General features: G+C 41.0%; 1 protein-coding gene across 2 annotated transcripts in view; it reads right to left on the bottom strand.

The window, feature by feature from the left end:
• Nucleotides 1-23,383, bottom strand: part of XRN2 (5'-3' exoribonuclease 2) — a 100,434-nt gene that overhangs the window by 70,368 nt on the left and 6,683 nt on the right. For both annotated transcript variants that reach the window (XM_061587991.1, XM_061587992.1), the window contains exons 2-8: nt 9,872-9,999; nt 9,681-9,792; nt 6,986-7,097; nt 5,928-5,986; nt 4,365-4,454; nt 2,873-2,945; nt 930-980 (exon numbers count right to left, since the gene is read on the bottom strand). In XM_061587991.1, the coding sequence (XP_061443975.1) occupies nt 930-980; nt 2,873-2,945; nt 4,365-4,454; nt 5,928-5,986; nt 6,986-7,097; nt 9,681-9,792; nt 9,872-9,999 (625 nt within the window). The remainder of the gene's footprint in view (nt 1-929; nt 981-2,872; nt 2,946-4,364; nt 4,455-5,927; nt 5,987-6,985; nt 7,098-9,680; nt 9,793-9,871; nt 10,000-23,383) is intronic.

Genomic DNA, 23,383 nt, shown 5'->3' with positions numbered 1-23,383 from the left:
CAGACTTAAGTAATGAGTCCGGAACTTAAGTCATCTGCTCTGATATTGAAATACTCAAAGAAAAGTTCCTTGTAAGCACCTAGAAATACATACATACATACTCATTTGGAACACAAGTTCAACTAACTTAGTCTAGATCCAACCTATTAATTCCTCTTCTTCAGCCTAGCTGAGATCAGATACCAATGCCACAATTCAGGCCTGTTGCAGCTTAATAAGTTTAGACACCAGTGAAGACAGAACAACATTGTTAAAATTAAACGCTTCATGTTGCCAGTGCCTCATCATAATCCCCAGTGGGGGTTGTGAGCTTGTCAGCCATCCCACATATTCCTATGGGAGCTACCAACTGTCTTAAACAAGTCATAGTTATCCGTTCTTAGGAGCCGGGTCTAAACAAACCATATAAAGGATGCCAATTAGGAGTATGACAGTATTTATCTATTTTTAATTTTATTTAATAGTGTTCGTATACTGCATTAATTATAAACAAAACCTCTAAGCCTTAACCTTTTCGGGTCATGGATCCCTTTGAGAATCTGATGAAAGCTATGGAAACCCATAAATAAATAACTACAATTTATTTGATTGCATCAGAAATTTATTTTTGTGTGTAACCGATTCATGAACCCCCTGGGGTCCACTGACCACAGGTTAAGAACCCTGGCTCTAAGCAGTTCACAAAAAAGTAAACCATATGGTAATATATCATAGAAATAAATGACAGTATGGAAATAAATGCAAGGACAAACAATATACTTTTCAGAAACTTTTAGTAACCTCCCAAATATAACTCTAGACCCCCAAGATAGTATTAACATGGTTTACAAATGTGATGTACTCAGAACGCAGTACTGGGCCATACACATCATTCTCCACTCAACAGATAGAATAATTACTAATGGAGGAAAACTCAGAAATGGACTTACCATCAGCACCACATAAACAGTGGTGAGTGTTTGGATCATGGTTTGGATGAGCTAAAGCACAAGCAAATAGAATGAATTAAATAGATTTTGTTATTCTTAGGCAGTTGCAAAGAATTCTTTATCTGAATAAAGATGACAAATGCTGCCTTAGGCTCCTTTGGGAGGAAGAGTGGGACAGAAATTAAATAAGTAACTTGTAGAAGCACAAAGACAGTCAAGAGGTCAGAAAGGCAATAAAGAAACAGAAGGTTGATAAAACCAGCAGACCTAAAGTGCTTTTCACTAAAATACTATGGTTTATTAATATATGAGTATCTGTAATTGTCAAGATATTCAATGACTGACATTTAGTCGGATTCCAAATTCGTGGAGGACAGCAACCATGAGATTAATCCCAAAGTAAGAGAAGGACTGCACTCAGAGTCTTATAGACCCACTTCATTCTTCAATGCAGATTATATCATAGTAACAGCAGTGTTGGTTGCCCAATTAAATAAGATCCTAATTTAAACCCTATTCAATCGTTCTAAGCCTCATATGATTAGAATTATGCAAGGATGCAGCAAGGATTAATTCATATTTATTTAGTATTATTTATATTCCACCCAATTTCCAGAATCCCCCTCCTCCTATATTGCAGTCCTGAATGGGGTATTCAGGATGATTTCCCCAACCATCAGGAGAGGCTTTTGGGGACAGGAAGAGGTTAGTCTTAAAACATAAAATAAATGAATGTTCAAAAGCCATGAAATAACTCACAGATTTAAAAAAAAATTCTTGCATTCATAAACCCAAGTTATTAACCACTAACTTAATTTAATCTGATGAAACTAATATCAGTTTTGAAAATGCACAACATTGTTGTAATATCATGATGGGATTAGATTTTATAGAAGGTTAGTAGAAAATGTTTGGTACCAAGGCCAGTCAGAATTTGCAGCCCTGGGCTCCTACTGGGAGGAAGGGCAGGATATAAATTTAACAAATAAATAAATAAATCGTGGAACCCTGACTAAGATGTTAAAAAGTTTAGTCTTTTATGTTTACCCCATATTTATAAGATACATTTTGGGGCATTGCCCTTACAACTTAAAATAAAAGAGCAACAAGAGTTCCAGTATATAAATGCTAATCATTCTAAAACAGCTCCCTAATTCAAGCTCATAGCATTAAAATACTTCATTTAGGGGGAAAAGCCGCCTAAATAATGACTTTCAAACTTTATTTTAAACCTAAACCAAGTTTAAGCCATCTACACTTCAATGGGGAGTTCCATAATCTGAGGGCCACCACAGAAAAGGTCCCATCTCTCAAGATTGTGAACTAAACTAGAAGACGGCTTATGAGCATGGCCTCTAAAACAGTACTGGGAAGGCTCACACAGGTCTACGCATTTATTCAGATAACCTGGTCTAGAACCATTTATTTTATTTGTTCAGTAGATTTATATCCTGCTTTTCAACTAAAGTCCTCAAAGTGGCACAAAATAGATACACCAATAAACATATGCTCACAAAACAAAAGCAAATCCACCAGTCCCACTGGAGCAGGAGATGTTCCTCCCCACAGAACAGTTGTTGCAAGTTCGTACTGGAGGCTAGAGAGGAGACAGTCCAACCGGAGCAGCCCTGATGTTGTCTTTGCCTGCCTCTCTTGCATCCTTCTTCCTTCCCACTTTAAAGGTCAAAATTTCATTGCAAGTTGCTGTAAGGTTTTTAATTCTGATACTATATCATTGTTTAAATTAATATACGTACTAAAATCATTATTACTATTTGTGGTTTACCTAAAAAAACTCTACTGTTCTATACACATTTTTCATATCTTTTGATAATGTACTTTTGCATAAAAATATTCAGAAAAAATAGATTTCACATCACACAGCCCTAAGCAATTCTACTAATACCAGTAGAAACATCTTTTATAGTAGGGGGAAAAAATACCTCTTTGCCTTCGTATGTAATCCATGATTTTGTGTTCACCTTCACCAGGGGCACTAGCATCAGATAAAATAACCTATTAACGACAACAAAAGGAGGCAGTTTTAAAAAGTAGATTGAAACACTCAACACCACCATAAAAATTACTACTAACTAGTGTTATTTAGCACAGTGTTCTCCTTTTGATACCTGAAGCATTTTTTAAAAAAATTTAAACTGGAAGCACACTTTACCCTTACACACAGAGAGATACATATCACTTCTCAGAATGATGTTCAGGCATCCTAACAATTGTGAAATGGCCCAGATGATAATGCCTCCCTGCTTTTCTCTTTGCCCAGTCAGGCAGGGATGCAACCACATGTTTCAGGTGATGCTTGTGTGATTCCACCATGCCTATTAGCTAGACAGCAGTCTGTATGAGGGGATCCTGGTATAGATTGCCTCCCTTTAGATCAGCCTTTCCCAACCAGTGTGCCTCCAGATGTTGCTGGACTACAATTCCCATCTTTCCTGACCATTGGCAATGCTGGCTGAGGCTGATGGGAGTTGTGGTCCAACAACATCTGGAGGTACACTGGTTGGGAAAGGCTGCTTTAGATGATACCATATACTTTGGAGAGCAAAGACACTAGCAATGGGACCTTTCCACTTTGACCGTTGACTATTTCTTCACAAAGCTAAACTGTGGAATTTGCTCCCAGAAGATGTAGTGATGGTCACTAACATGGACGGCTTAAAAAGACCATTAGGCAAATTCATGGAGGATAAGGCTATCAATAACTACTAGCTATGGTAGTTATGTTCTGCCTCTGCTGTTGGGAGGCAGTATGCCTCTGGATACCAGTTGCTGGGAACTGCAGGTGGGCAGAGTGCTATTGCACTAAGGACCTGCTGGTGGGCTTCCCATGAGCATCTGGTTGGCCACTGTGAGGACTGGATGTTGGACTAGCCTTTGGCTTGATCCAGTAGGGCCCTTCTTACATTCTTTGTGGTGGATTTATCTAACATGATGGCTTAACCTTTCAAGGCACATCTGGCCCTTGCACAGCACACCAATATGCTCTGGCACATAGTTTCCCTTCACCTTGCCATGCTGCACCACAATGCAAGCTGCTTTTAAAACAGAGGACATTTCAAACTTGATAGGACACTTGGGAGAAAAAAAATATCAAAATTCCACTGGGCTCATGCAAGCCTATCTATGAATTTCAGCCAATAATTGTTAAATAAGAAAGTGATCTCATTTTTTTAATATCATTACAGCTGACAATTTTTTTTCCAGGATCTAAACATTCATTTCAGTCATTCGTTTTCCAGATTTCCACATCTGAGATAATACAGGTGAATGCCTATGAAGCTCCGAAACTACGCAATAATTAATATTAAGCTGTAGTTTCTCATTCAGTGAATATTTATACTCTGGAACTCATCTACATTACTAAAAAAATAGTAGAAACCCCATTCACTTTGAAAAAGTGGGTATGAAACTTACTGTCAAGTTTTTCCACCCTGGATCATTGTTTAAACGATCGGCAACATAATAGCGAAGGCATTTAGCAAGATTGTCCATGAACTCGGTTCCCTAAAGAACAGGAATGCAAGACACAATTTAGATTATCATGGGCACACTTACTTATTTCTTGGGACACAGCCAGTCATAAACCATATAGTGGGTGACCTGCCTAAATAAGTACAAATCCACTGCTGAGTTATGCAGATCAGGCCCTAAAATGCATCAAGAGAGGCATACTAAGGCCTAGTCATAGGCAGCCAATTAACACCGCAATTTTACAGGCAAAGGCTTAGTGATTCACTTCAACAGCCATCACTAAATCTATAGCAGAGGATTTAAAAAACAATTTTTTTTACACAACTGGAATTTGTGCCACCACTTATATAGGTGGGGAACCTGCAGCCTTCAGCCTCATGTCATGTTGTGGGAGGAAACCCAGAAGGGGAAAAACAGAGAGGGAAAGGACCCCAAATAGATGGAGTGATTGCAGGAGAGGGGGAAACCCCCCAGCAGTCATCAGTTCAAACTTCTGTCAAGAACAATCTGTCCCTCCCCAGCAGCCCTCTGAATGAAGAGGGAGAAAAAGAAAAAAAAAAGAATCAGAAAGAGAAAAGGGGAAGCCTTCTTTTGTATTTAGATCCACTCCCACAGGCTTTGGGCCTGCACACTGCTGACACACACCCCTTGACAGATTATCCCTTGGGGGATGTTGTCCTCAATGGAAAGAAAGTTCCCTACTTCTGATTTATATTTTCCATTTTACCACTGGGAAGCAAAAATATTCAGAAAAAGACAACTTGACTAATTATTAGGTTGAAGTTTTATGCTTGAAGTTTATAAGGGATAAAAGCTTTCTTAAACTTTACCTCAAATTACATAATGAGCAGGTGTTCCTGCTCTTCATCATTCAGGTCTTATTAATGGCAAAAAATGTTTATTTTTCTTAAGACTATTAGAATGTATAGGCTGAACACATCTTCATGCAAGGTTTCTACATGTAACTGAGCACTGGTTTTGGGCTGGGAGGGATCATTCAAGGAGACTGATCTCTGTAACGCAAGCTTTTGTATGGAGAGTTTCTGGTTAGAAATCCAAAGCAGCTTTAACCTACATTCAGGCTGAACACGCTTAGAAGACTTTACCTGTGATTGGAAATTCTGATTACACAGGATTCTCACTTGTAGGAGGGTTTCTAAATGTGTTCAGTTGAACACATTTTAATATCCTCTTCAGATACAAGCCAGTACACCTGGGAACTTAGGGGGCAGATCTTACATGCACACCCCTGCCCCCATCCCTATAACTTGCATGTTAAGCAAATGCCTGAACTTGGCTCAGGCCCTCCCTTTTACCTGTGATATTAACAGTTTACACTGCCGAACTGAAAAAAGCCTCTCCAAATCACAGCCCCTCAAACCTGCGATAAGGGTACTGTGCTGATATTGGCAGGACAATTTTCTAAATGCCAACAGCTTAGATTTTCAAATAAGACTTTGATTGAAACTGTTCCCACTCCCAAATTAGAAGTATAGGAGTACTTACTGGGGTAATGCAATTGCTGTCAAACCTTTCTTTTATTTCTTCTGGAGGAAGAAAGCCACCTTTAAAAGATACGTAATGTAACTAGTTTGACAAAGACAAATGTAGGAGGGAGAGACATATCCTGCTTCACTCGTTATATTTATTTATAAATGTATACCACTATTTTCTTAAAAACATCAAAGCGGTTTACAACACATTAAAAACAACAACCAGAGAATAAAAAACATTAAAAATACAATAAAAACAAAGGTCAACTGTGTGAAAAAAGCAGCTTCATAATTGCTTGCGTACGCCTGGCGGAACAGAAAGTTTTCCACCAGGCGCTTAAAAGTTAAAACAGAAGGCGCCCGGTGAATCTCTCATATTTTGAACATATAACATCTTATTTTACCGCACCTCAATTACAGGAATCACAGTTCTGATTAAAAATAATTAATAGTTACATTAATAGTTAATAACCAATTCTAGACATTTTTACTCAGGAGTAAGTCTCATGGGTCTTAGTGGAGCTTACTCTCAGGTAAATCTACATAGGCTTGCACCTGCAGTGTTTTAAAGTATAAATTATAAGTGATTAGTACCAAAATCATGCAAATTACATGACTTTTTATTCTGCATAATTTATTCAGCTTCTAGTCACAAGGAGATGAAAGGTGCTAAAAAGGAGATCAGTGAAGCCCCACTCTCCTGCTACTGGAAATCTTAATTTAACAACTCTTCAGATTTTACAATACATTGCTCATACACTTTCAAGCATATCTGCCCAACTATATGGGTTAGAAATTTGCTTTGTGCTAACAAAGGCTTGTATTTTGAGGAACCTGAATTGTAAAGTTTTTCTACTTTCCCAAGGAGACACAGAACACGTTCAACCCTGCCAATGCAAACATCTCATTCATACAAAGTTAAGGAAGTGCATGTTAGAGTCTTTTCTCCAGGCCAATCATTTGCTATCTGCAATATGTAACTTGTCCCAAGAATAACATTTCACAAGATGTAACTCATTCTTCAAGTCATCTGTTACTGAAGTGTACTCAGTAGGTAGCAAATCTATGTACCTTTTCCCAAGATTTCTTCTCTTATTCTCTGCTTCTCTTCTGTTGTCTCCACTCCTTCCTTTGATGCTCTGAATCTTCTAGATCTCTGCTGATTCATTTTTGCACGGGGAGCCTAGGGAAATAGAATTACCATGACTAACAATTTTCCCCTTTAAACTTAATTTTCATACTTTTATTAAACTTTGAACCTTTGACTAAATCACTAAACTCGAAAGCTTGCTTATTAAAGTTGCACAACCAAGAAAGCTTTATTTGTTGGTACCAATCTTTTCTTCTTTCTTCTTTATGTGTTATCAAAGCTTTAAACAGATGTTCAACAACTTAAACCAAAAGAGAAAAAACTGCAATTGCATTTATTATTTTATTTACAAAGGATTTTTCAGAAAGAATTTTTTTTTGCCAGTTCTCCACCATCATCCATGGGAAAATTCATTGCAATTCATTATGCCTCCAGTTCAACAATCCAGCTGTGTCTCAGTATTTTACCACATGTATTAGAGCAGTAACGAACAATCCACTCCCTCCCAAATGGCATTTGGCTGTTCCCCCCACACTGGCCTCATTTAGGTCCAAGGCAAAAACCTTTTTGTACCCATGCCTTTGGAATGTAATCAACCTTATTACTGACACTGCTACTTTAGATACTTTAGGGCAGCATTCAAGTACGAGGAAATGAATAAATAGTTTGTTGCTGATTGGGTCCACTCTGGGCTGCCACTATTGAATCTATTGCACTAGTGTCTGGGAGCAGTGAACAAATAGCACACAGTGCTGGAGGAAGGCAGTAGCAAAGAAAGATTTGGGATAGGAGAGGGCGTAATGCCCTCTTCCTGTTGTCCCCCAGCTGGAAAAAATGGTGTGCTCCAGAACATGCTGTGGGTATTATGTGAGTTCAAGTCGATTACGACTTATGGTGACCCCATGAATCAGCAACCTCCAAGAGCATTTGTTATAAACCACCCTGTTCAGATCTTGTAAGTTCAGGTCTGTGGCTTCCTTTATGGAATCAATCCATCTCGTTTGGTCTTCCTCTTTTTCTGCTCCCTTCTGTTTTTCCCAGCATTATTGTTGTTTCCAGTGAATCATGTCTTCTCACGATGATTCCAAAGTATGATAACCTCAGTTTCATCATTTTAGCTTCTAGTGATAGTTCTGGTTTAGTTTGTTCTAACACCCAATTATTTGTCTTTTTCACAGCCTATGGTATCTGCAAAGCTCTCCTCCAACACCACATTTCAAATGAGTTGATTTTTCCCTTAATCCACCTTTTCCGCTGTCCAACTTTCACATCCATACATAAAGATCGGGAATACCATGGTCTGAATGATCCTGACTTTGGTGTTCAGCGATTATCTTTGCATTTGAGGACCTTTTCTAGTTCTCTCATAGCTACTTTCCCCAGTCCTAGCCTTCTTGATTTCTTGACTATTGTCTCTATTTTGGTTAATGACTGCGCCAATGTATTGATAATCCTTGACAAGTTCAATGTCCTCATTGTGAACTTTAAAGTTACTGTAGTCTTCTTGACGTTCAGCTGTAGTCCTGCTTTTGTACATACTAAACATGCTAATCAGTCACATATTGAAAACTGCAACTTAAGACACCTTACTGGGTCCAGGAGAGATGGCAGAACCCATCTTTTGAAGATCCTTGTTTTTTCATTCCCTAATAGATCTCAGAACAAGATGGCCTCCTAGTTAGGACTATTTAATGGAACTTAATGGAGCTATTTTTGCTATGGTGTACACCTAAACTAGTTGATTGTTGAAACAATCTGGAATATCCCTTGAGTAAAGAAACTTTTCATCTTAACAGTTAAGGGATCCTCCAGTGGGATATGTCTACTGGAGCTTGTGATCATGAAAAGAGGTGGTTTGGGATATATTAACAACAAAGTCCTATAATTTGATAAATTAATGTTTTCTAGTTCAGATATATGTATGAAGTGTAAACAGATAACCAGTACAGGATCTCATAGATCCTGTATGAATCATGGTGTCATAATGAAATGGCAACAGGCCTAATCCAGACTTCTTTGCTGTGCTAGCCTGAGAGATGGTGCAGTGAAAGGCCATTTTTTTCTGTTCCAGCTGGCATGAGTGCCACTCCATCAAACCCCATGACTGTTGGCCTGGAGTCAGGATTACTGCCTAAATAAATAAAATGATCAGATTAAAAGCAACGACAACAACTCCTGAACAATAAGGCTAGATATCTTTCCAGAAGGACCTGTCCTGAAGAATACCACTTTCAGTGCAAACAGCACTCAAAGAGAAATTGAAGGGGAGTTGATAAACTCATCATATCCTGTAATACCTTTCTGGATTATGCATATGTGCCAGAACATCAAACGCTGCTGGTAGGTGGGATGCTTTATGGGGATGTCAAACTGAGTTCAGATATTAGTGGCTTCCTTAATTCACCTTGAATGAACTCATCCTTTATAATCTACCCTTGTTAGGATAAGTAATTTTCATAATCAAAGGATGAAAAATAAAATACTCATATATAAATGCAGTAACACTAGTTTTGCTTCCATTAACCATCCACTAAAGTAGATGAACACAATGTTTACAATCCATGTCTACAACAGCACTGCAAATAAAGTAGAAGGTAAACCATGGCAGAAATAACAAGACAATTTTTTAATCAATTTTAGCCCAAAGATATCAATAGCAAACATTTCAGTACTTACCACTCCATCTATCGCCATGTAGAGAAGCCGCCTCGGTCTCACAATGTTAAAAAGCCTGTCAATATACTCAAATATGGCCACCATCATTTCATCTTCATTTTTGGGTGCTGGTCTGCAATGTAAGATATTATGTCAATATTCCAAACAATGCTTAACATAAGCTACCTATTTAGAGTACAAATGTCACTCACTTGTCCTCAGGATGTGTACAAGGATGGATGATGCCATTCATATCCAAATACAAGTTATCAAATTCTATTTCATTGGGGTTCGGTTTGCTGCTGTCAACTGGAATTTTGATACCTTTACATTCTTTAGGCTGCAAACAATGAATGAAGAACAAAAGCCTTTTAAATATTTGGATCGTATCACAGTCCAAAGGAAAACCAGCAACAATTAAGGAAATATAGCACAAATTGAAAGGAAATGGAATATTTTATAAGTAGCAGTTACGATGTCTCATCACTTGCCATTGGAATCTTTTCTCCCTTACCTCTGGCTCAAGTACCTTTAAGAAAACTACAAGAAATTTTGCACTGCACCCATGAAAGCTAGCAGTTTTTTCTTTTTACTACCCTACTTGGTCACAAAATTCCATTAGGTATTCAAATATGGTTATGGCAGGATGTCTCTATCACAGAGCTTGGAAAAGTTACTTTTTTGAACTACAGCTCCCATCAGCCTAATCCAGTGGCCATGTTGTCTAGGGCTGATGGGAGTTGTAGTTCAAAAAAAGTACCTTTTCCAAGCTCTGCAGGGATCCATGGGTCAGCTTCACTTTGTATAAACACAGGCTTCTTTTCCATTGCCACCAATTCACTCAGAATACTGTCCACACCCTCCTAGTAGCATGTATAGTAGGCTTTAAGCACAAGATGAACATCAATACTGAGAAACAGAATAACTCTTGAACCTAACTGACACCAGTTTCTAAGTGGCTTTTATCTTGGGCCAATTTCCCTAAATTTCCACCCACATAAATTACTCCCTGAACACAGTCCAGCTACTGAGGACAATCTTCCTCTGTATCCCAAAGCTCCCCTGGTTGTGCTCCTGGCTATTTGGATAGTTTAGCCAACTTACAAAAACCACCTGTGTCACCTTGCTCTGGTAAGACCTTTTCACAGGGTAGCCTCTCAGAGCAACTCAGTCACCAGCTCCTTTATCCTGATCTTCCCCAGACAAGTATTGACAGGACACGAAGTGTTAATATTCAGTAATAGGCAAAAGAAACCTTGCAGTTTAAGAACATACCTATAGCCAACAGATATTTCTATCAAACTTTAAAAAGCAGGGAAACTGGGCAGCTATAGTGAATGCACCAAGGGAGCAGGCGATCTGACCTCCTGTCTGAGATATTGTACTGCCCTACAAATTTGTCAAAATGGAAACACAATTTGGGTTGGTCTTTCACAGTTCAATCCACTTCCTGTGTAGCTTGGAAGAATTTGGTAACATATGCCTCTGAGCATATGGTGAGTGGTGGCAACACCTGCAATCAGGACTGCATCTCCAAAGATGGAGTATTAATATTTTTGTATATTTGTTGGTGTTCTTATTTTGCTTTTCCTGTATTACTACTGTTTCTACAGAGAAACTAACCTACAAAATTATATTTCTCTCATTCATCCTAGAAATCTGTGTCAAATTTATTTTTATTAATTTCAAAGCCTTTTTATTGATCAATGTCATATAATGGTGAAGACAGCATTTTGTATTTTAAACTGGAGGTTATGTTCTGTATCTATTTTGAGTGAGCACACTTAGAATATTGCTAGAATATATTTCACTTCCCGCTGTTTCATCTTGTGCAAGGTGAGACAACTCCTCATATCCATTCGAGACTATTCTGCAGAATAGTCAGTGTCATTATTCCATAATTGTTTTTGGAGTTTTTTTTAGTGTAAACTATGCAAAGTGTTGCTGTACTTCACATATTCACAGAACCAGAAACAAAAGAAAATGATTTACTATAGGAAACTTCACTAAAATTGCAAAGTAAATCATACATATTTAAAGTGACTATCTGAACTATATCAACTGTCTTAATATTGTTGCTTCCTCCCTGCTAAAACAAGATCAGCACAACATATGTCTTGTTTGTTATTTGGGCTGATTGCTGGTGTTGCCACTACTCACCATAAGCTCAGAGGCACATGTTACCAAATGCTTCAAAGCTACACAAGAAGTGGATTGGACTGTGAAAGACCAACCCAAATTGTGTTTGCATTTTGACAAATTTGTAGGGCAGTACAATATCTCAGAGAGGAGGTCAGATCGCCTGCTCCCCTGGTGCATTCACTATAGATGCCCAATTTCCCTGCTTTTTAGAAATATCTGTTAGCTATAGGTATGTTCTTAAACCGCAAGGTTCTTTTTGCCTATCAGTGAATTTCTTTGCTTTTTAATCCGGGAGATAAGAAGTGGGATCCTGTGCAAGTTTGCTGAGAATGGATTGATCATTTCCATGCTTATTGAGTTCAATGGGATTTACTCCCCTACAATGCTTACAATAGGTGAAATTGACCATGGGGGATGGGGAGGGGAGTAGGAAGAAGGAGGGGGAGGGGAGTAGTCAAGAGTGGAAGAGGAGGGCAGGTTTGACCATATGCATGCTTAGTGAGTTTAGTAGGATTTACTCCCGAGCAATCATGCTTAGGAAAGGTAAAAGTGACCATGAGAGAGGAGAAGAAGAGGGAAGGGGAGTGGGCAGGGAAGGAGGAAGAAAGAAAAGGGAACGGAAGAAGGAAGGAAGAAGGGAGAGGAGAGGGGAAGGAGTGGAAAGGTAGGTCTTATCATTTGCATGCTTATTGAGTTCAATGGGATTTACTCCCATGCAGTCAGGATAGGTAAAACTGACCATGGGGAGGGGGAGGGGAAAGGAGAGGGAAGGAGCAAGGGAGGGGACAAATGAGAGGGAAAAGTAGGGGGAAGGAGGGGGTTGGGAGGGGCAAAGGAAGGGGGAGGGGAGGGGCAAAAGGGAGGTGATGGGGGAGGAGTAGGGGAGGGCAGGTTTGATCATTTGCATGCTTATTAAGTCCAATGGGATTTACTCCCCTGCAATCATGCTTAAGATAGGTAAAACTGACCATGGGGGAGGGGGAGGAGAGGAAAGAGGGAAAGAGGAAGGAAGTGGAGAGGGGGGAGGAAAGAGGGGATGAATGAGATTGGAAGGAGATTGGGAGGGAGGAGCAAAGGAAGAGGGAGGGAAGGGGCAAGAAGGAGGGAATAGGAGGGAAGGGCAGATTTGATCATTTGCTTGCTTTTTGAGTTCAAAACCCGTACACTGCGCTCAACATCTAAGGCCCTCCTCCGAGTACCATCCCATCAAGAAGCTCGGAGGATGGTGACTAGAAATAGGGCCTTTTCGGTTGTGGCTCCCGAACTGTGGAATGGTCTCTCCGATGAGGTGCGCCTGGCGCCGACGCTGCTATCTTTTCGGCGCCAGGTGAAAACCTTTTTATACTCCCAGGCATTTTAAAGTGTATTTTTATAGTATTTTATTACTATGTTGTATTCAGGATGTTGTTTGGTTCTTGTATTGTTTGTATGTTTTTGTTTTTTGAGTTATGGTATTTATTGTATTTATATATTGTCCTTGCTTTTACCTTTTATGTACACCGCCCAGAGAGCCTTCGGGCTTCGGGCGGTATATAAATTAAATAAATAAATAAATAATTCAAAAGGATTTAGTCCTGTGCAATCATGCTTAGGATAGGTGAAACTGACCTGGGGGAGGGGCAGGGAGGGGTGGCAGGAGGAGGGGGAGGGAAGGAGATTGGGTGGGTGGGCACTGGGCAGAGGGGAAGCCCCCTTCCTTTCCAAAAGGAAAACATTGTGAACAATATCATTGTTTTCCAGCGTTTCCCCAACCTTTTTATTCTACAGCAGGCACGTGTAGTCTCACACCCAAATTTAAACCAAAGCTGTCCCTGGCCACATTCACATCAGACCTTTATTTCAGTCATGGCTTCCCCCAAATAATCCTGGGAAATGTAGATTGTGAAGGGTGCTGAGAGTTGCTAGGAGATACCTTATTCCCCTCAAGAGCTACAATCACCAGAAGAGGGGTTGACTGTTAAAGTGCTCTGGCCACTGGAGCTCTGTAAGGGGAATAGGAGTCTCCTAACAACTCTCAGCACCCTTCACAAACTACACTTCCCAGGATTCTTTGGGTGAGGCGATGACTGCCTAAAGTGAAATAAAGTTCTGGCATGGGTGTGGCCCCCTGATTAGCCAAGCCAAACAGCTGTGAGTCTCGCTTTTAGAACAGTGATAGTTGGTTCTTACTGAGCATGCCCGCACTTATCATTGACTCCAATGCTAAATTTCTTAAATTAATTAAAAATCAGCCAGGCATTTAAAAAAAATTAAACTGCAGAAGATGAAGGTCAGAGTATGGGGCGAAGTCAGTAATAGGATTATAGGTACTCTGTGAACATGGTTGATTTTTAATTAATTTGAACAAATTATGAGAACTCAGAGAAAAAAGTCCAAAAGGCGTGTTTCCCCCCCCTCTCTTTTTACACTTTGAACACTTGATTCTCTCTAATTGTTTTGTGTACCACCATGAAAATTTAGAGGGTTGTTAAAGAAGTGTTTCTGAGTTCTGGACTATACGTTTTGTAAACTTTTGTTTTGAAATGAGCTTATGGGAAGCAGCAGTATGGTATGGGACGGTATTTTCAATTTAACATTGTGCAATGCGAAAAATCCATGCTGGCTATAGTATACAGCCACTCTCGTAGCTGTATAATACAGACCTCAATTTTTCCCTCAGCTATTCTCTGATCTTATCCCTCACAGTGCCCTCATTAACCAACTCCCTCCCTCCTCAACTTCCAACTCTCACTGGTACTTTCCTCTTACCACCCCCAGCTTAACTGACTCTTTCCCATAACACTCCAAACTGGCTGGAATCTCCTGTCCCCAGAGCCTGCTGTCCCCAGACCAAACAGAATGATTTTATATGATCCAGCATGCCCCATCTAATACATTCTCAAAGGATTGTGTATCTCTCCTTTCAGAATCCAGTAGTCCCTGCTAAGTAGGGTTATAGCAATGCAACAATACAAGGCCTCATGGCAGCCAGAGGTCGCACTTTTTTTGTTCTAAGCAAAAACATACATTATTTTTATTATTATTTATTAGATTTATTAGTCACCCATCTGGCTGTACATATAGAGCATTTCTCCACAGTCCGACCATGTAAGTATTAATCTCAAAGAAAGCTTCTAGAAATTCATTTTTTGTTGGTAGGCTAACACCAGTACATCTTAATTGTATTTATAAAATATTGAGCAACTTATGTTGGAGAGTATACATAAGAACATAAGAAGAGCCTGCTGGATCAGGCCAGTAGCCCATCTAGTCCGGCATCCTGTTCTCACAGTGGCCAGCCAGGTGCTCATGGGAAGCCCACAAGCAGGACCTGAGTGAATGAGCACTCCCCCCTTCTGGGACTTCCAACAACTGGTTTTCAGGAGCATACTGCCTCTGACTATGGTGACGGAGCACAGCCATCATGGCTAGTAGCCACTGACAACCTAATCCTCGATGAATTTGTCTAATCCTCTTTTAAAGCCATCCAAGTTGGTGGCCATCGCTGCCTCTCATAGGAACAAATTCCATAGTTTAAATATGCACTGCGTGAAGAAATATTTTCTTTAATCTGTAGTGAATCTTCCAACATTCAGCTTCATTGACTGTCCACAAGTTCTGTGAGAGGCAGAAAAACTTCTCTCTATCTACTTTCTCCATGCTATGCATAATTTTATACACTTCTATCATGTTGTCTCCGACTTACCTTTTCTCTAAACTAAAAAGTCCCAAATGCAATGTTTCCTCATAGAGGAGTCACTCCATCCACTTGATCATTCTGGTTGCCCTTTTCTGAACCTTTTCCAACTCTTTTTGAGGTGAGGCAACCAGAACTATACACAGTATTCCAAATGCAGCTGCACCATAGACTTATACCATGGCATTATGATATCAGCAATTTTATTTTCAATACTTTTCCTAATGATCTCTAGCAATGGAATTTGCCTTTTTCACAGCTGCCACACACTGGGTCAGCATCTTCATTGAGCTAGTCACTATGACCCCAAGGTCTCATTCCTGGTCAGTCACTGCCAGTTCAGACCCCAGGAGTATATATGTGAAATTAAGATTTTTTGCTACAATATGCACAACTTTACACTTGTTTACACTGAATTGCATTTGCCATTTTACCACCCATTCACTCAGTTTGGAGAAGTCCTTTTGGAGCTCTTCACAATCCCCTTTTAAGCAGGGCTGTGGAGTCGGAGTCAGAGTCGTGGAGTCGGAAGCAATTTTGGGTGGAGTCAGAGTTGGTAGAAATGTACCGACTCCGGCTTCAAAATAAATTTTGACTGACAAATTTTTAAAAATATAAATTCAAAATGTCAAAGAAGCTTCCCATGAAGTCAGTTGTAGTTGAGCATTTTACCATAACTCAAGATGGAAAACATTTTGTGTGCCAGTGTATGACACAGGACCCAGATGAAGACAAATGCTGTGATGCCAAGATCAACGCATATTCAGGCAGCGATAAAAATGCTCCTATGAGAGCTTCCAATTTAAAAAGACATTTACAGCCCTTTCCAGGGCTGTGGAGTTGGAAGCAATTTTGGGTGGAGTCGGAGTCGGACAGTAGAAAAATAGAGGAGTCAGAGTCGAAGGTTTGGCATACCGACTCCACAGCCCTGCTTTTAACAACCCTGAACAATTTAGTATCATCAGCAAACTTGGAAACCTCATTGCTCACTCCTAATTCCAGGTAATTTATGAACAAGTTAAAAAGCACATGTCCCAATACCAATCTTTGGGGAACTCCACTTTCTACAACCCTCCATTGGGAGAACTGTCTGTTTATTCCTACTCTCTGCTTCCTGCTACTTAACCAACTCCTGATTCACAAGAGGATCTCTCCTCTTATTCCATGACTGCTAAGCTTTCACAGGTGTCTTTAGTGAGGTACCTTGTCAAAAGCTTTTTTAAAGTCTACTATGTCCACTAGATCACCTCTGTCTATATGCTTGCTGACATTCTCAAATAATTGTAAAAGGTTAATGAGAAAGGACTTTCTCTTGCAGAAGCCATGCTGGCTCTGCTTCGGGAAGGCTTGTTCTTCTATATGCTTGGTTAGTTTATCTTTAATAATACTTTCTACCACTTTTCCCAGGACAGACATTAAGCTAACTGGCCTGTAATTTCTGGGATCCCCCCAGATCCATTTTTAAAGACTGGTGTTACATTGACCACTTTCCAGTCCTCAGATATGGAGGCAGATCTGGTGGACAAGTTACATATTTTTGGTAGAACATCAGCAATTTTGCATTTGAGTTCTTTGAGAACTCTCTGGTGGATACAATCCATACCCTGCAATTTGTCAGTTTTTATTTTGTCTAACAAGCCTAGAACTTCATCTCTCATCACCACTATTTGCCTCAATTCCTCAGACTCCCTTCCTGCAAATGTTGGGCTCCTGCTGGGAGGAAGGGAGGGATATAAATCAAATAATAATAATAAAAAAAAACAAATAAATGTTAGTTCAGGTTCAGGGATCTGCCCTATATCCTCCACTGTGAAGGCAGATGCAAAAAAAAATCATTTAGTTTCTCTGCAATCTCCTTGCCCTTCTTTAGTAAAGAACTCCCTTATTATCCAAGGGACGAATCGCCTCCCTAGACGGTCTCCTGCTTTGAATGTATTTAAAGTATTTTTTGTTGTTAGTTTTTATGTTCCTAGCATTGTGCTCCTCAAATTCTTTTTTAGTTTTCCTTATTGTCTTCTTTCATTCCTTTTGCCAGAACCTATGTTCCTTTTTATTTTCCTCATTTGGACAAGACTTCAATTTTTTGAAGGAAGACTTCTTGCCACTAATAGCTTCTTTGACTCTGCTTGTTAACCATGCTGGTATCCTCTTGGCCCTGGTGGTACCTTTCCTGATCTGAGGTATACACTCCAGTTGAGCTTTCAATATTGTGTTTTTAAACAACTCCCAAGCATTTTGGAGTGATTTGACCCTCTAGACTTTGCCTTTCAACTTTCTTTTTACTAATCCCCTCATTTTGGGGACATTTCCTCTTTTGAAGTCAAATGTGACTGTGTCGGATTTTCTTGGCAATTGGCCATTTACAAAGAGTCTGCCTCTTTTGGGATTTCTAACTTGCTGGATTCAATGTCCTCTTTTATGTATAGAGCGACACCACTTCCAATATGTCCTTTTCTCTTCTTCTAATATAGTTTATACACAGGGATAACCATGTCCTACTAGTTTTCTCTGTTACACCAGGTTTCCGTTATGCTCACTATATCAATGCTCTTCTCTAAGAGCAAGCACTTCAGTTCTCCCATCTTGGTTTGGAGGCTTCTAGCATTAGCATACACATGCTTGTATACAGTGTCTCTCTTCAAGTGTCTTTGGCACTTTTGGTTTGGCCTGTGGTAATTTTGCCTTTCTGAATTGCTATCCTGTGCCCCTGCTCTCACAGTGCCTAGCTTTAGGTCTATCCCATTTAACTTTTCATCACTTTTTTGGTCTTTATCCCAGGGGAGAGGTTTATTCTGAATCAGACTCTCCTCAGCTCCTGTTGGGTTCCCCCCCTCAATCAGTTTAAAAGCTGCTCTACCACCGCTTTGATTTTAAGTGCCAGCAATCTGGTTCCATTCTGGTTCAAGTGGAGGCCATTCCTTTTGCACAGGCCCGGCTTGTCCCAAAATGTGCAAAGCATGTAATGCTGCTATTCTACATATTTTTGGACCTGTCCTAGGATAAGGAACATTTGGATTCAAGTTATTGGAAACACTGATAGTCCTGAACGCAGAAATGCTTGCTTAACAACCCTCTAAATTTTCATGGGGATACACAGAACGCTCAGAGAGAATCAAGAGTTCAAAGTGTAAAACAAAAGGAAAAAAATCCAGACCCCTGTTGGACTTTTTTCTGTCAGTGGTCTCATAATTTTTTCAAATTAATTAAAAATCAGCCATGTTCACCTGTATTCCTATTACTGGCCTTGCCCCACACTCTGACCTTCATCGTCTGCAGTTCAAACGTTAAAAAAAATGTATGGCGGATTTTTAATTAATTTAAGAAATTTAACATTGGAAGCGTGCTCAGTAAGAACCAACTGTTAGTGTTCTAAAAGCCAAACTCATAGCTGTTGGCTTGGCTAAGCAGGTGGCTACACCCACACATGACATTTATTTCACTATAGACAGTCCTGGCTTCCCCCAAATAATCCTGGGAAGTGTAGTTTGTGAAGAGTGCTGAGAGTAGATCGGGAGACTCCTATTCCCCTTACAGAGCTCCAGTGGCCAGAGCGACTTAACAGTCAACCCTCTTCTGGGGATTATAGCTTTTGATGGGGAATTGGACATCTTCTAGCAACTCTCAGCACCCTTCACAAACTACACTTCCCAGGATTATTTGGGGGAAGCCATGAATGAAACAAAGGTCTGGTGTGGATGTGGCCAGGGACAGCTTTGGTTTAAATTTGGGTGGGAGACTACATGTGCCTGCTGTAGAATAAAAAGGTGGAGGAAACACTGACAATGATACCGTTAACAATGTTTTCCTTCTGGAAAGGAAAGGGACTTCCCCTCTGCCCAGTGCCCATCCACCCAATCTCCTTCCCTTCCCCACCCCTATCCTTCCTCCCTTTCTCTCTCCTCCCTCCCTGCCCCTCCTCCAGGTCAGTTTCACCTATCCTAAGCCTGATTGTACAGGAATAAATCTCACTGAACTAAAAAAAAATGCAAATAACCAAACCTGCCCTCCCCTCCTCTTTCCTCGTATCCCCTCCCTCTTGCCCCTTCCCTTCCTTCACCTCCCTCCCCCTCCCCTCCCCTTCCAATCCCTGCGTCCCTTGCTTCCCCTCCCCTCTCCCCTCCCTTCCTCCTTCCCTCTCCCCTCCCCTCCTCTCCTCCTCCCCCATGGGCAGTGTTACCTATCCTAAGCATGATTGCATGGGAGTAAATCCCACTGAACTGAGTAACAAATGATCAGACCTGCCCTTCCCTCCCCCCTCTCCTCCCCCTCCCCCTCCCCTCCCCTCCTCCTTTCTTCTTTCTTCCTCCTCCCCTGCCCACTCCAGCCCTCCCACCTCCCCCCTGGTCAGTTTCACCTATCCTAAGCATGACTCAATGGAAATAAATCCCACTGAACTAAATAAGCATGCAAATGATCAAACCTGCCCTCCTCCTCCCCCCTCCCTCCTGCTTCCCTCTGCTTTTCTTCCTCCTCCCCTCCCCACATGGTCAGTTTCACCTATCCTAAGCATGACTGCAGGGAAGTAAATGCCATTGAATTCAATAAGCATGCAAATGATCCATCCATTCTCAGCAAACTTGCAGAGGATCCCATTTCTTACCTCCCAGATTAAAAAGCAGAGAAATTCACCAATAGGCAAAAAAAACCCAACCCTTGCGGTTTAAGAACATACCTATAGCCCACAGATATTTCTATCAAACAAAAAAGCAGGGAGATTGGGCAGTTATAGTGAATGCAGCAGGGCAGCAGGAGATCTGACCTCTCTGAGATATTGTATTGCCCTACAAATTTGTAAAAATGCAAACACAATTTGGGTTGGTCTTTCACAGCCCAATCCCTGTGTAGCTTGGAAGAACCTGATTATGGAGAGCTGGTGAGAGAGGTGGAAGGGATTAACATGTCTCAGATGTGCCCTTCTGAGTGCTTGGTTCAGTACCAGTATAAACTTGAGGATTGGTGTCATGGGCCCCAAGTAGAACCTTTGGCAAGACTGGGAGGATGAAAGGTGGGTTACAGATGTCAGAGAGGGGGTTGGGGAGAACACAGGAGAAATGGTTTCAGAGCTCTCTGGCAGCTCTGAGTCTGATGAGTCAAATGGTGCCCATACCATCACCCCTGCATCTGTGACAGAGAGAAAGCAATTTCCACTGGCACCCAGCCCATACCTAGCTGTTGAACAGACAAAATTTAATGAACACCCTGGAGTCTTCCAGAGACAGCAAAATGAAAGTAGCACATCAGAGTCAGAGATTATACTTTTGCCAAGCTCACATGTATTAGAAAAGACACAGACAGCTTCAGAAAATGCTCTCTGCTCCTAGAAAAGCCTTTGCTTTGCAGCAAAAGCTGGAAGATACTAGAAAATGCTTGGACAAATAATGTGCCCACTCACCTCTCATATATTTAGGATGAGTGGACATGATTAGGATGTTGTGGCAACAGTTTGCTTAGTTTGTATCCCAAGATATGCCATCTGCTGTTGCCTCCACATACTTAGCTTTGTATCCTGAGATATGACTAGCCTGCATGCTCCTGTTCTGTATCCTGGAGCATGCTTAGAATGCCTGATGCTGCGTTCTGACCTGTACTGACTTCTGGAATAAAGTTCATTAAGAAACCCAGTCTGTGAGTCCTGAGTCTGCTTATCTGGTTGGGAGCTAGTACAGTCTGGATGAGGAGATTGCCATGGTTTACAGCATGACTAAACTGTGGCCCTTCAGATGTTGTTGGACTCCAGCTCCCATCAGCTCCATCCATTGTCAGGTGTAATGTGAATTGTAGTCTAGCAACATTTGGAGGGCCACAGGTAAGCCAACCTTTCTCTATAAGAATCTGATCTCTCCCCAGGCTTCTTAGCTATCTGAGTGACCATCTTGAGTGTTTGTAGCTTGTGATGGGTAGGCAGGACAGGCTCAGAATTCTGCTGATCTACCACTCCTCCACTGCATAAGTTGATGAAGAAGGTTTTAGATTTGAGGAAGCCAGAATGATAGTCTTGGGGAATCTCAACATTAATGCCAAGGCCACTTTAACTGGGATCGTTCAGGACTTCATGGGCACCATGACAACCATGAGGCTGTCCCAAAATGTCATTGTCCCATGCATGTAGAAGGACTCACTCTCAGTTTAGTTCTCTTAACTGGACAAAACGATTGTGTCTTGATAGTGGGAGATTGTATTGTAGACATTGACTGGCAGCACCAAAGTTTCAGACAGTAGCCCTACCTGAAGATGCCAGTGGCTGAACTTGAGATCTTCTACATTCAAAGCAAGTACTCTACCAAAGGGCCCTTCCCCCAAATATAATTTTTCACCTGAGACACTATAGCTGAGGTTTGAAGGATGGCTCCCAACTTTATAAAACAGATAAGAAACCATCTGCTATTTTGTAAGTATTTTGTCTCTCTAGGGCTGCAATCCTATATGCACTTATTGGGAGAAAGTTCAATAGAACACCATAAGACCTACTCCGAAGTATGTAGGTTTGTTCTACTGACTTGTATCACTCACAAAAGAATTAACAAGAATAATCATCATTTGTAAAGCACTTTAAAAAATTGTTCAAAATGCTTCACAAACATTCTCGAGCAGATAACCACCCTGGTAAGATATGCAAGTATTAATTATATAGCTACAATAGGGGCTGTATACTACAGCCAGCGTGGATTTTTCACATTCTGCAATGTTAAATTGAAAATACCCCCCATGCCATGCTGATGCTTCCCATACGCTCATTTCAAAACAAAACCTTACAAAACTTATAGTCCTGAACTCAGAAACGCTTGCTTAACAACCATCTAAATTGTCATGGTGATACACAAAACAGTCAGGGAGAAAAGGGAGTTCAAACTCTAAAAAGAGAAAAAAACACCCGAGAGCCCTTTTGGACTTTTTTCTCTCAGAGTTCTCATAATCTGTTGAAATTCATTAAAAACCAGCCATGTTCACAGAGGACCGGTAATCCTATTACTGACCTTGCCCCATACTCTGACCTTCATCTTCTGCAGTTTAAAAGTTTAAAAAAGGCCTGGCTGATTTTTAATTAATTCAATAAATTTTGGCTTGAACACAATGATAGCGTCGGGCATGCTCAGTAAGAACCAACTGTCAGTGTTCTAAAAGCCAGACTCACAGCTGCTGGGCTTGCCTAATCAGGGGGCCATACCCACATCAGACTTTGATTTCACTTGAGACAGTCATGGCTTCCCGCAAAGAATCCTGGGAAGTGTAGTTTGTGAAGGGTGCTGAGAGGAGACTCCTATTCCACTTCAGAGCTTCAGTGGCCAGAATGGTTTAACAGTCACCCACTCTGATTGAAGGTCTGTGAGGGGAACAGGGCGTCTCCTAGCAACTCTCAGCACCCTTCACTAACTACACCTCCCAGGATTCTTTGGGGGAAGCCATGACTGTCTAAAGTGAAATAAAGGCCTGGTGTGGATGTGGCAAGGGACAGCTTTGGTTTAAATTTGGGTGGGAGGCTACATGTGCCTACTGTGGAATAAAAAGGTGGGGGAAACGCTGAAAAACAATAATACTGTTCACAATGTTTTCCTTTTGGAAAGGGGCTTTCCTTCTGCCCAGTGCCCACCCACCCAATCTCCTCCCCTCCCCCTCCCCTCCCTGTCCCTCCCCCAGGTCAGTGTTGGACTACGAGCTGGGAGACCAGGGTTTGAATCCGCACACAGCCACGAAGCTCACTGGGTGACGTTGGGCCCGTCACTGCCTCTCAGCCTATTCATAGGGTCACCATAATTCGGGATTGACTTGAAGGCAGTCCATTTTCAAACATGCTTGCACAGAAATAAATCCCATTGAACTCAAAAAGTATGCAAATATTCAAATCCACCCTCCCTTTTCCTCCCTCCTATACCCTCCCTCTTGCCCCTTCCCTCCCTCTGCCTTTGCC

This window comes from Rhineura floridana, chromosome 1 (assembly GCF_030035675.1).
Source record: "Rhineura floridana isolate rRhiFlo1 chromosome 1, rRhiFlo1.hap2, whole genome shotgun sequence".
Lineage (NCBI taxonomy): Eukaryota > Metazoa > Chordata > Lepidosauria > Squamata > Rhineuridae > Rhineura > Rhineura floridana.
The sequence above is the reverse complement of the archived record's forward strand: the minus strand, read 5'-3'. Positions and strand labels throughout refer to the sequence as shown.